The 12953-nt window shown below is 39.8% G+C and overlaps 1 protein-coding gene across 3 annotated transcripts in view; it reads left to right on the plus strand.

Annotated features, from left to right (window-relative positions):
* LPGAT1 (lysophosphatidylglycerol acyltransferase 1) overlaps nt 1-12953 on the plus strand; it is a 66987-nt gene that overhangs the window by 33536 nt on the left and 20498 nt on the right. For all 3 annotated transcript variants that reach the window (XM_027453030.3, XM_072035563.1, XM_013098989.5), the window contains 2 exons: nt 2335-2608; nt 9976-10102. In XM_027453030.3, the coding sequence (XP_027308831.1) occupies nt 2335-2608; nt 9976-10102 (401 nt within the window). The remainder of the gene's footprint in view (nt 1-2334; nt 2609-9975; nt 10103-12953) is intronic.

Consider the following 12953-nt stretch of genomic DNA (forward strand, 5'->3'; position numbering starts at 1 on the left):
AAAGTACAGTGGTAAGTATGGATCTGGTGCTATGAACTGTACTATCTAGCATACATATTTCTTTCCTCTTTATTTTTGTCTAGACTTGAGCTCTGTGGGCAACCAGAGAAAATCCACGTATTTTACATTTATAGAGAAGAAAAAACTAATTTACTTAAAAAGAAATACTCACAGCAGTAAACATCTACAGTGAGATTTTAACTAAAACCAGAGTCCTGTTTAGAAAACATAAAGCAAAATTAGATAATAAAGCTAAGATCTTGAGATACATGACAGTGTACTGTGAGCATATTGAAAAGAACAGGTGTGATACTTCATAATGTATTTCAGTGGTTAAAATTCACAAAATACACATTTTGAGGTACACGTGGTTGTCAGCTTGTTAATTGTAATTTCTGAATGTGTTGTTGCAATTCCAGTTACAAAGCTGAACTATTACTGAGCTGCAAAAAATAGTTTTCCACATTCCTCTTCAAGTGACTGAGGTCTGCAACATCAAAAATAAAATATCGTCCTAAGTCTCCATGCAAACATATTGAAAATAAAATGTTTCTGAGTCGTTTGGTAGCTTCTTATCAATGGGTGTAGCAGACATGCTTAGCGTGAGAGAGTAATGATCTTTTACCTAACTATAGAAAGGCCCTACTAACATTTGGATGAGCAAGTACATTATTTTTACAGAAAAAAATAAACAATTTGATGATGGTGCAATATAACCGATTTGGTTAAAAAGGTACATTAGCCTCACTTTCATGAGCAGCAGCAACGGCAGTTTTAGGAATGCTTTTGGTGCCTACTAGAAGGAGAATGGTGCTTTCTCTTCTCCCATCGAGAAGTTGACAGGTAACCGAGGCTGTCAGTAACTTGCTGTATGGATGATGCAAATAGCGTGGCACCCTAAAGAATTTGTCAGTGCTCTGCTGCTGCCTGTTTTCTTTCCTCTAAAAGAAAGAAAGCTGACCCAGTGTTTGCTAAATTGCAGTTACCCACCTGTCCTATTTGCCAGGTATGTTTAGGTTTTGGAAAGTCCTGATATTTAACTTGCATACAGTTTATTGTTCACTGCTCTTTTCTTAAGTACTGTGCTATCCTGGAGTCCTGTGGTCTGGTGTCAAAAGACTGTATTAACTGAGGAACTTTTATATTGCTCTTTAATTGCATTAACATGAGCAGGCAGAGCTTTTTCCTTCTTTTTCATGAGGTAAGTTTGAAATAATTGCAGTGGTGAGATTTTAAAATTTAGGATCCAGACTCTTACACAACTTGTCTTTAATAAAATACTGTTTCTTCTTGTTTTCCCTTAACACCACTACTTCCCTCTTCCTGCCGGGGGGGGGGAAAAAAAAAGTACAGTGGAAGGTTTGTGACAATTATGTTGAACTTAGAGAACCCTTAAGATGCTAATTCATGTAAATTCATGCCTGTGAAAATTTGGGTGGCTTGCTCTTGCTTTGTGTGGAGGTGGGAAGAGACAAGACTGTTGTTGAAGATGATGTAGATATTTCTGCAGTAATTAAAGACAAATTTTACTGTCTTAAGTGGAAAAAGTTGTCCTAATATGTTAAAGAGGAGAAATTAATGAGTCTTTTTCCCTACCCTTGGTCCTTTGGGTTTAATTATCACCTGGCTATAGCCCGTATACAGCTAATTATCAAACTGGAAGCTGGTGTCATACATCTAGTTGGCTAGGCTGTCTCTCACTTTTATTGCTGTGGGCTTTTTTTTTTTTTTTTTGAAGTTTACGCGAAGCAAAAAATGCTTCCCACTCAACAGTTTCTCCTCGAGGAAGAAAACCTGTAAACATCGTAAACATTCATTTTTCACATGAGGCTTTTTTCCTTTCCTATGTAGTATGGAAGAGATCCAGTCCCTAAGTGTGCCCGTCAGGGTGCTGATTTTAGCAGAGGGGGAGCACCAAGCGGCCCAGTTTGGGGAGAAATCCGTCATTTGCTGTGGTGGGGAACCCGGCCTGGCCGTGAGGTCCGGCTGTGGCTTCTGATGCCCGTGCAGCTCTCATCCCGGCTGGGGCTGAGGGGAAGAGGTGTGTGGAAGGTGATGCAAGGAAAGTTAGTGTTTGGCTAGGAGAAATTACTGGTGGAGTGCCCATTCACCGTCCAGATGTGTCTCCTGCAGAGAAGTCACCAAATAGAGAGTTTCATCCTTGCTAGCAAAGATGTTTTTTCAGATGGTTTGTGAAGCAGCAGTGGGTGCTCTGAGGAGAATATTGTCTGAGTCTCTGAAAGGGGAGAGAAATCTTTGAAATGTAATAATTATTGGTCTGACGTTGTCTCTTTTAAGCATTCATTTTGCTCAGGCAATGTTTTATTCTTATAGGGAAAAGCACACCGTGACCAGCAGCTTGTGTTACTCCAGGAGCATCTAGAAAAATATTACAGGAGCCGTAATCGGAAATGGATTGTTTTATTTCCAGAGGGTGGCTTTCTGAGGAAAAGGAGGGAAACAAGCCAGGCATTTGCCAAGAAAAACAATTTGCCATTTCTTAAACATGTCACCCTGCCAAGACTTGGGGCAACGCAAGTAATCCTGAAAACGCTTGTTGCTCCGCAAGAAAACGGAACTCCTGCAGGGAGAGACGCTGTGATAAAAGGTAAAGATCACTGAACTCTTGTGGATAAAAAGCAAATTGAATGTCCAAGATGTTTGCATTGTTAAGCAAAACCTTTTATGTATATTGAACTGGTCTGTCTACATGTCAAATGCACCTGTAACGCACACTCATATTTATATAAATGTTTTCACATTTCCTTTTATTTCCTCTATTTTTGGTGTTGGGACAAAAAGGAATGAAAACCTTAATTTTAATTTGATTTAGTCTGCACCATGACTGTGTGAATGCTTGTCTCAGCACACGTGACGGGCAGAGCAGATACTGGAATGAGCACCTGGCAGGACGAGAAGGTGGGGCAGCTCCTTTCTGCAAAACCAGTGGTTTGTGCTGCTTTACAGCACTATGGAACTGCAGTAAAAGTATTTCTGGAATATGGAATAAGCTACATTTAAATCTTTATTTCTGGCTTTAAAAGTAATGTGTACTGTGTATTTCATTCTTCTTGAACTATTTTCTATTGAGTTCAATTTCTTTTATTCTCTCCAGATTTTTATGATGACTGTCCTTTGTTACTGGGAGTTGTGCTGTCACTGACTGGATTTGAAAGATTGGTTTGGGTCTCTTGTATTGGAAGAGTTATGAGGGATCAAGAATGTTCCTGCAGCATTATTGTTCTGGGATGCCTGGGCTGTAGGGGAGAGTACAGCTGGGATATAAATAATGCCTGTAGTTACGGGACTTGGTGCTTTTAGTCTCTCAGTTTTAAAAATGAACTTCTTGGCACTTTCAGAGAGTGGACTTGGATCCTATTTAACCCAGTTGTGGATTTCTTTTACTTACTATAGAAACAATGGATAGGGGAATTGTGTTGTTCTCTTATTGGTGGGTGGTGGTGGTATTTCCATACCAAAATTATTATAATCATTTAGCAGTTTTACTCATTTGGAACCAAATCACCCAACCTAGTGAAGCCACATTCACAGATAACTTCTTTTTTTTCTGTGCTGAAGTTCAAATTTCAGGGTTAAGAGGAAACCTCATACAGAAATTACTTCCAGATTTTCAGTTTCAAAGTTACTTTTGTCAACATTGGAAATGAATGGAGATGATGCTCTTGCAGGAGTGGAAGGAATATTTTAAATGAACTGAAATCAAGCTGTGGAATGCATTAGAATATTTCCTTTCAAGCTACGTTCAGAAAAGAAGGACTCAAGAAAGCCCAAATTTTCTTAGGAAATTCTGGGTTCTAAAAAATGAGAAGGAAAAGTTCAGCCTGTTCCATTTCTTCTTCTCTCAAAGGCAGAACAGTGTGAAAAGTTAGTTCCCCAAATGAATTGCAGGTCTTCTGGTTCTGGAAGGGAACCAAACATATTTTGTTTTCATAATCTCAGATTTCTATCTTAGAGTGCAACTTCTCTGAACATCAAGCTCTGCTAGTTTTTGTTTGTTTGTTCGAGTAGTGTGATTCAGACTCTTGAGAAAGGGGTATCTGATAACAGTTGACTTAGTTGGGTAACAAAATAAATGACTCATCTCAGAAATATAATAAAAGTACATCTACCATCTACCCATCCTTCTGAAAACACAGAATTGGGGAAAAATAGGAGAGAAATATTTGATTTTAGCTATTACTCTTTCAGAGTAAAAGAGCACTGGACATGAAAACATAATAAAAGGGAAGGAAAAGAGAAGTAAAAATAAATTTTGTAGGCTGGGAAAGAGTAATATTTGACATGTGAAACCGAGCTATTTAAGTCCTCTCCTCTCTTAAGCTCACCAAAATGTTTTTACCATGGTAAAATTTTACCATTGTAAAATTTCTCTTCCAGAGATGTATGAAAGTTTAGTTCTTGATCAATACCTTGCATGGAAGACTCTTGCTCGAATCTTCTGCCTTTCAAATGCTTTTACTTTACTCTTGCCTCTTCAGAAAATTGAGGAATATTTGTTCAGCTGAAGGAAATAAAACATTACAAGTTTATATAATTTTAAAGTCTAACAGGTTAGTGGTCATCATTACTTTTTATCTGTTTTATTTTTTCCTTTTTTAACCACTTGAAGAAACCCATCTCAGTGAAATCAAACTTGGGTGTATCTTCTTTGGTTTACCGAGTTGTGGATGCCAGAATTAACTGCGTGTATGGTTTTGTTTTCAGCAGCGCTTTGCACAGAAATTGTGTGTAAACTTTGTCCTTCCTTACTGCACTCCCTTGCTTGGGAAGTGACTTTTTTTTTGTCTTGGTAGCATCGCATTTGAATTCCATGGTTCGGTGAAGACATTTTTCCTCTGCACTACTTCTTCGTGTTCTCTGCACTGTGTTATTTAAGTGTCCCTGGTGTTCCTCTGTCCTGGGTTCCCAAGTTACTCAACTTACTGTAATAAGCTTTCTGCTCTGTTATTTATCATTCTCCCAATCTTTTCGTTACTTCCAAGTTTTATTACTAATGATTAAAGTTCATCTCCACCCTCACCTGATTTTTGTTAAAATGCTTTATACATTAACTCCTTCTCAAAAATTATATCCCTTTCCTGTTGAGTTTCCTGGGTGTTAGTGCAGAATAGAAACAGGACAGCATAAAAATACTTGATGTCTGTCCATCGTCACCCTAACCCTGTGGGGACTGATGGTTGGGCTATTTTTCTTTGGTGTTTTTTTTTTTTTTCTTTTCCGTTTTTTCCAGGGCACTTAGGCCACAGTTGCAAGTGAAGCGTTTCCTGAGTTGGAAAGAATTGATGGTCTTGAAAGTTTGAGAGTTCTCTTTGCAAGAACTAGCAAAATCTTCTGGCAAAAATCAACTACTCTGTTTTTTTTTTTGTTGTTGTTCTTTGGTTGACTTGTGTGTAGATCCAACTCTTAAGAAGGAACAGTTGGCAATTCAAAGGAGTTTGGAGCAGTTGCTGACCGAAGATAGGCATTACAGAGCTTATTTTTAATCAGCATAGTATATTTTTTAGTATATTTTTTTATCTTGTTTTATTTTACTGTGCAGTAAATTCTGTCTGATAAGGGGATGCTATGAGCTTGGTCACATATTGAAATGTTACCTGTCTGTCTTCAGAGGTAGCACAGTACACTCGGTTTTGTTGCTTTATCTCAGAGAAATTCAGTTTTCCTTTCTGCAGAGCTGCACTCTGGACTTGTTTTTTTTAGCTCACGTTTTGATTCACTTTTTGTGGAATGTGACTTGGATAACGTGGGAAGGTGGACTTGGCTGTTGGTTTTAATCCTGTAAAGGGGGCTTCTGGTTTTGTTCCCAGGTGATTTCTTGCACAGAGATTTGGGCTGATGAGTAAGATGTTCCGTCTGAGTGCTAATTTCTGAGGAAGGAGTTGCTTTTGAGGTCAGTGCTCCAGCTGATCACAAGAGGACAAGTAGAGGGCAGAATGTGTTGCAGGGGAGGCAATGGGCCTCTTTTGGCTGCATTTAGAGCAGTGTAAGCCGTTCAGGAAGCCACACCTGAATCCTAGTGAATGCTAGCAAATATTTTCTTTCACAAGTGGAAGCTGGAGTCCCCAGGTTCACTCTCGGTTGATGATTTCTTTCCTATTCCAAGTGCAGTTTGACTGTGTTCCAGAGCTTGGCTGGAGGCAAGGTTTCCAGCAAAGCCTCTTTGTAGCTTATTCTTTTTCTCAGTGGTGACTACTGATGGTCTGCTGGTGGCTTTGAAGAGTCTGCTCCTAGTTGAGCCTGGATGGCAGCATTGGGTGGGAGTAACACCAGGGAATAAATGGAGGGGACAATGAGAAGCTCTGAGCCTCAGTAAATCTCCGATTGGAGATGGTCAAATGTCTCCTATGGGAGCACCACAGAAAGGGAGAGCACTGCTGTCTTGAAGAATCTGCCTGAACTAAATAAAAAGCAACATACCATCGCTGAATGCAGAGTTAGAACAAAAATAAGACACAATAGTTATGCAGATTTACCTCTGCTGGTGATTAAAAAAAATAAAATAAAAAAGTAGGAGACTGTTTTATTTTTATTTTTGTCTAGATCAGAAAACTGCCATAACCTCTGATTGCTCAATCTTGTCTTTGTGCACGTCTTGCCTTAGCACTCCCAAGGCAAGTGAGTACCATTGATACTGAGGTATATTTTTACCGTGTGGTTTGAGTACAGCCGTGTAGGACAGATCCCCGCAGGCCTGTTGTGAACGTTTATGTAGAGTTTAAACAGAATCGTACTGCTGGCAATTTGAGAAATCAAAATCATCCACTGGGGCTGAAAGTGGCAAGCAGACTGATGCTGTGGGAGAAAAATGAGTCCTTGGAGAGATCAACTTAAATTTGGCCTCTGCAGCTGTTTCTGCTGCTGAAGTCTCGGGCAGCCAGGCTGCTCAGTCTTTCAGCAGGTGCTGGAAATGAAGGATGAGAGTGTTGTTTAGTGGAGGTAGAATGTTCAAAAGGGTTTGGCTGCCAGAAACATCTGTAGCTGCGTTGGCCAAGCCAAGAGGGGTTCTTGAACGGGTATGCTCGATGCCCTCTTTTTCTGTTACAAATTCCATACCTGAGATTCACACCATATTTAACTTTTGTAGTATCCTCTCCTGAGTTTCTGCTTGTTCAAAAGTCTCCTTACACCTGAAAACAGCATCCTCAGAGATGTGGAAGTCCGACCCCCTTGTGTTGTGTGCAGTTGTCCATCAGGATCTGCTAGAGCTTCATGGCTTTAAAAATAAACATGCCTCATAGACAGGACACAGCACAATATATAAGGGGAGGCCTGCAGAGGCTGAAGTTTCCTTTAGAATTTTATTTTTTTTTTTGAACTTGGGGTTCCTGGTGGACTGCCAGAGGTGGGTCTTTCTCCCCACGCTGCCCTAGAAAGTGTTGGAGCTGATCTGAGGAGTCCATGCACAGATCTGCCCCACAAAAGCAGAAGGTAAGAAATCAGCAACGAGGAGGACTGCAGCAGTCTTCCCATAGCGAAGTTTGAAGCACTATCCACTGAAAGAACAGTTTGAAATTCTAGCTAAATATTTAATAAATGATTTAAAAACATTTCACTGTAAATAATAAGATAATGTGCCCATATTTATCTGGCGCTTTTTAATTACAATTAATGATCTTTGTTGCTTACTCAGACAATTTACTTGTCTTTGTCCGTTCCCACTTTACATCTGGGAAAATAATAAATCGAATGGCCTTGTTTCGAAATCCATTTCTAAATGAATACTTCTGTGGATTTACTATTAATTTCATATTGGCTTCTCTCTAATACATTGCTGCTTTTAAAATGAAGGGCTCTGCACTTAGTGCTTTTCTTGAGAGCGCCTTGACAAGCACTCTGTCATGATCCTGGCAGGCCTGGAGCCTTGTGCTCTCATTTCACGTGTCTGTCAGCATTTTGGAATACAGTATCTCCAGAAGGTGACACTGCGGATATTTCAGCTTGACCTGTGTAGCTTGCACGTTGTCAGATTTTGGCACATTGCATGCTGCTAATAATTCATGAACTAAATGGTCTGACACACCGTCTCGCCCCGCGCAGGTACTGCATTTGCATTGGTAATGAAGTGGTACAGGTAGGCTCCGTGACAACAGGAGGTGCTTTTTTAAGATGACAGATATATGCGATTGGGTTGCTGGAAATGTCTTCACACGCTTAATTAAATTGAGTGCAAATTAAGTGAAATGCAGGTGGAAAGCTGTGAGTCAGCCAGGTATGTTCTAGTTGGTGTGGCTTTCAGAGCGTGCCTCAGACTGCGCTGCAGATTTCTTCATGTGTGCGGTAGCTCCTCACTAAAATTTGTGTGGCAATTTTGGACAAGACCAGACGTTTGTCTAACCCCAAATCTTCTCTGTGGTTCCAAGTGCATACCAGAGGCAAAGTATGAACAGAGCAAACACATATCACACTCCTCCCGTCACACTTCTCCCTCACATTCTCCTAGCTTGTGATTATTTTCAGTGTGGCATGTTTTGCAAGCCAGATGGGGGTTTCTGCTTATTTATTTATTCCTCCAATGGACATCTTCCATATACCTGTCCAGTTTCCTCTTGAAGCCCAGTCTTGGCATCCTTAACATCCTTCGGCAAGGAGTGCCCTGCAGTTTCATTCCCCTGTGCATGAAGAACCATTGCTCTCTGTCTGAAACCTTTCTCTGTGTGCTTCAGTTGAATACCTCTACCTATACTTGTGTTGGAAAGGTTGGTGAACAGTCTCTCACTGTCTTCGTGCTGAATGTGACCTCTATCATATTCAAGTATCTCAGTTGCAGGCTTGAAGAGTCTTGAACATGGTACTAAGATGTAACACCTCTTACTTGTGCCAACAGGTGGTTATTTAAAACAGGCAGCTTTTACAATTCTGTGAGAGATGCTGCTGGCTATGGTGTAACTGTGTGCCATTACTCTGCTAGCCCAAATGTGACATGACCTCCGATACAAGACAGCTCCAGTTCCCACGGAATGGAAACAAAATTGACAAACTCAGCTCACAGTGCCATCTGGCAGTGTGCCCCTCCTTCTTAGCTCGCTTTCCAGATCTGCTGCTCTCCCCCTTGGTGAACCTGGGGATTGAAGATGGGCCAGATGGGCTGAAGCAAGAGCAGGGAGAGGGCCTGGCTAAGCTGCTGTCTGTTCTTGACTATTGCTGGTAGTAGCTTACGTTAAGGTTTAGATTTGACTCTACTGAATAATTTTCACAGCAAGCATGTTCACCTCCTTTGACCCTTTTTCATTTTCTGAATTTGATGAGGAGCGTAAGAGCAAACCCTGCTACCAGCCTTCCAGAGACCTTGGGGATGGAAGCTCCATTGTGAAAACCAACCAGCTTTTCCTCTTCATTGCTTTCCTGTCTTTCACACACAAAGTGACCAATTTTTCCTATTTATCCTGTAACTCAGATTTTTAAGAACCTGTAAGGATTTTTATTTTTTTTTTTTTAACAAATAAAAAACTTTGAAAATCCAACTCTTATTTTATGACACAAATCACCTTTATCTACTTGCCCTACCCCTGTGGGGTGGGTTGCCCAAAGGGATCTGCATGGCTATTGCTTCATCAGAGAGCTGCAAGTGAAGTCAGTGCTGAGAGCTCTTACAAAGGCCCATCTGTAAATGTCCTTAAAGTACAAAGAAAACTGGATCTTTATTTTTTGAAGTTTTCCTTTTGTGGAATGGGGGGAAGCACCTAAGATCCGGGGCAAGGCGGTATATGATTAAACCCAAAGGCTGGAGTTGCTCTGTAGTAAATTTTTGTTCTTGCCAGAGTTTCTGAAGAGTATTTGTGTGCTCTGAAATGAAATCTAGATTTGATTTTTGGCTGTCTTATGTTTTCAAATTTTTAAGCTATATTTGAGCTTCATAGTTCGTTTGAGCTTCATAATCTAAAAAAGAAATAACTGTCAAATCAGTGGCATGCACTTTCTGATTAATTTTAACATAGCATTTCTTTTTACTCCTAGAGAGCAAATCAAAAGGCCTCCAGTGGGTGATAGATACAACCATTGCGTATCCCAAAGGTGAACCCATAGACATCCAAACCTGGATTCTTGGCTACCGGCAACCAACAGTTACACATGTACATTACAGGTAGGAAATAAACCTTCTAGTCTCGCATTGAACTAAAGTGTATATATATGTAAATTACTCAGAAGTTACTAGCAGCATGTTTCAGGATATGGGAAATCAATAGCAATGTCTTGTGTGTATGTGAGTCTCACACAGGTAGGCAACTCACTATTTATCAACAATTTTCTTCTGAAAAGTTTAGTGACCATTCTATGGCTTAGCATGTCAGAGTTGTTAGGACAAGGAGTTAAGGTTTTAAACTAAAAAAGGGTAGATTTAGATTAGATAAAATAAGAAATCCTTTACTCAGAGGGTGGTGAGGCACAGGCTGCCCAGAGAAGCTGTGGGTGCCCCATCCCTGGAGGTGCTCAAGGCCAGGCTGGATGGGGCTTTGGGCAGCTTGGCCTGGTAGGAGGTGTCCCTGCACATGGCAGGGGGTTGGAACTGGGTGGTTCCAACCCGAACTATTCTGTGATTCTGTGAAATTTTTGACTAATGTCTTATGGTTTAATGTAGTTTTGCAGAGTATGTTTGAAGGCTTGGTCATCTTTTCTACTTCAAAATTAAGTTGATGTTGTTAAACCCAACTTAGTGTTTGTTTTCCATTTTTCTGTAATAACAACAGACAAAAAAATCACTTTGTTTTTAGATAATAGGGCTTCTGAAAGATTACTATGTATTACTATGTATTTAGCTTTTTGACAAATTTCAGCTTTTTTGCAAAAAGCACACTCTTACTTGTTGAGCAGAGCAATATTTTTGAAATAGCAAATTCAATTGAAACTTAAAATGGGTTACTATTTAAAGTCTTAATCCTCAGCAGTTCTTTGTCTCAGGGCCTATACTGATGGAGAGAGAAGTTGTGCACGTGTGTGTATATATATATATGTATATATATATATATATATATATATATATATATATATAAAAAAAAAATAACCGTCTGCTTTGTTGTTCTGTCTTTTTATATATCTACATCTGGATGCACAGAGTTAAAACACACAAATATGCAGATCTAAACTGCTGCTGGGAAGTTGATTAAAAAAGAAAAAGCAGCACCAAATACCTGATTGTTGTAACACAGCTGTTGCTTGCTTTGTTTTCACTTGTTTTTCACCTGCCCACAATTGATTGGATTTGATATTGAGTGCTCAGAAATTAAATATTTTCTTGGATTTTTTTTTTAAGAGGTCTTTGTCCCTGGACATAGGCAAATCCAAATTTTGGCATACAAACATTTTCTTTTTTAATTAGTGAAGCAAACAAGGGTATTTCATTATAAAATGAAATAGGGCAGAGTGTATCTTCTGGGCTGTGTATCAGTCCTTGGTATGAAGTTGCCAGTGATGTTGTAACTGAATGCTGGCTGAGAAATAATTACCTTGGTTGCTAGGAAGTTGTCATCATGCATACTCTTGGGGTAAGAACTTGATTAAAGATTAAATTTCTTGAAAAAATCTTATTTGGAGCATATTAATAGTATTTCGTGATCTGTTAAACTCTGCTGTATTTCTTCACATGCTGCAAACGCGCATGTGTACATATAATAGAAAGAGTTCTTGGGTCAGGAAAAGGGTGTGAGGCCTCAAACATATTTCTGATATGTCTGATAGTTTAGTTGTTTTTATATTAGTGGTGCTGGTCTTGATCAATATTATTCCCCAGCATCATTTTCTGGATGTTCTTAGGCATTTTTTAGTGATTGGTGCCCTAGGAAGTAGCTGACAGACACTTTATACCTTTACAGTTACTTCTAGCTCCTGCAATGCTCCCTCTCAAGTGTCTCCCTATACCCACCCCATACACTCAGGAGTTTGACCACCAGCTGAAGCGGTCATTTTTTTTCCAGAGAAATCCTTGTTTTGCGTAGGCCCTACAGAGTCTGGGGATGATAACGTGGGAACTTTTTTCACAGCAGTGCTACAGGCTTTATCACTTGGGAAAAGCAACTTGCATCTGTCTAAGGGAAACCTGAGGCTGCCTTGCTCCTTAGTGTTGGGAGCAGCTTTGACGGAGTAGGAGACCTTGATCAAGGAGGATGGCACTGTTTCTGGGGGGGGAACTGCTACTTTTCCATGACCAAAAAGGATTTATCATTTCTCACTTCTTTATAAAAAACAAAAAAACAAAACAAACAAACAAAAAAAAGCAGTCTTTTGAATGTCACTTATTCCAGCTCTCTGCTTCTGCTTGGTAATTTCAACAGTGCAGTTGGGTGGCTCAGTAAAAAGAAGAAACTCGTGTTTGCTACATACTTGGAAGTAGAACAAACTAAAGAAAATAAAGACAGCATAAATCTTCTATATTGATTGTGCCCTTTAAGTTCAGTGAGTCATTATGTGCTTTTACAATAGATTCCTGGTTTGCAAGTCTGCTGCTCTCTAGCAAGAAGGAGGCCTTGCAGAAGAATTTAGGTCTAGTTTGTTGTAGAGTGTACTAGGCTGGGGCTCGTCTTCATCCTAAAATAAAACAGCTGATGCACTTACATTAAAGATTAGGTCCATCTAAAATTAGAACATTTTTCTTCCTACCAACTTGCCTTGAGCATTTGCTAGTAACCATTGTCAAAGCAAATAAAGCAATCCTATTGCTGATGTTTCGTAAAAGTATGATACTTAGATTACGTATTTGGGTTAATGATATATAAAGCAGCCTGCCTGCATATTGTGAAACCAGCAGCACTCCAAAGACTACCTGTCCTCATTAGGAGTGCAAGTACCAGCACACGGTGTGTCTTGGGGATGAAAGGAAGATGCTTCTCCCACAGAGCTCTTTGATCTCCCACTGGATTACTTTTTAAAAATTCACCCTGCAGTTTTGTTTAGTGCACTTCTTGCCTTTAATCACTGTACACGTTGAATCTTTTTGGAAG

This window comes from Anas platyrhynchos, chromosome 3 (genome assembly GCF_047663525.1).
Source record: "Anas platyrhynchos isolate ZD024472 breed Pekin duck chromosome 3, IASCAAS_PekinDuck_T2T, whole genome shotgun sequence".
Taxonomy (NCBI): Eukaryota; Metazoa; Chordata; class Aves; order Anseriformes; family Anatidae; genus Anas; species Anas platyrhynchos.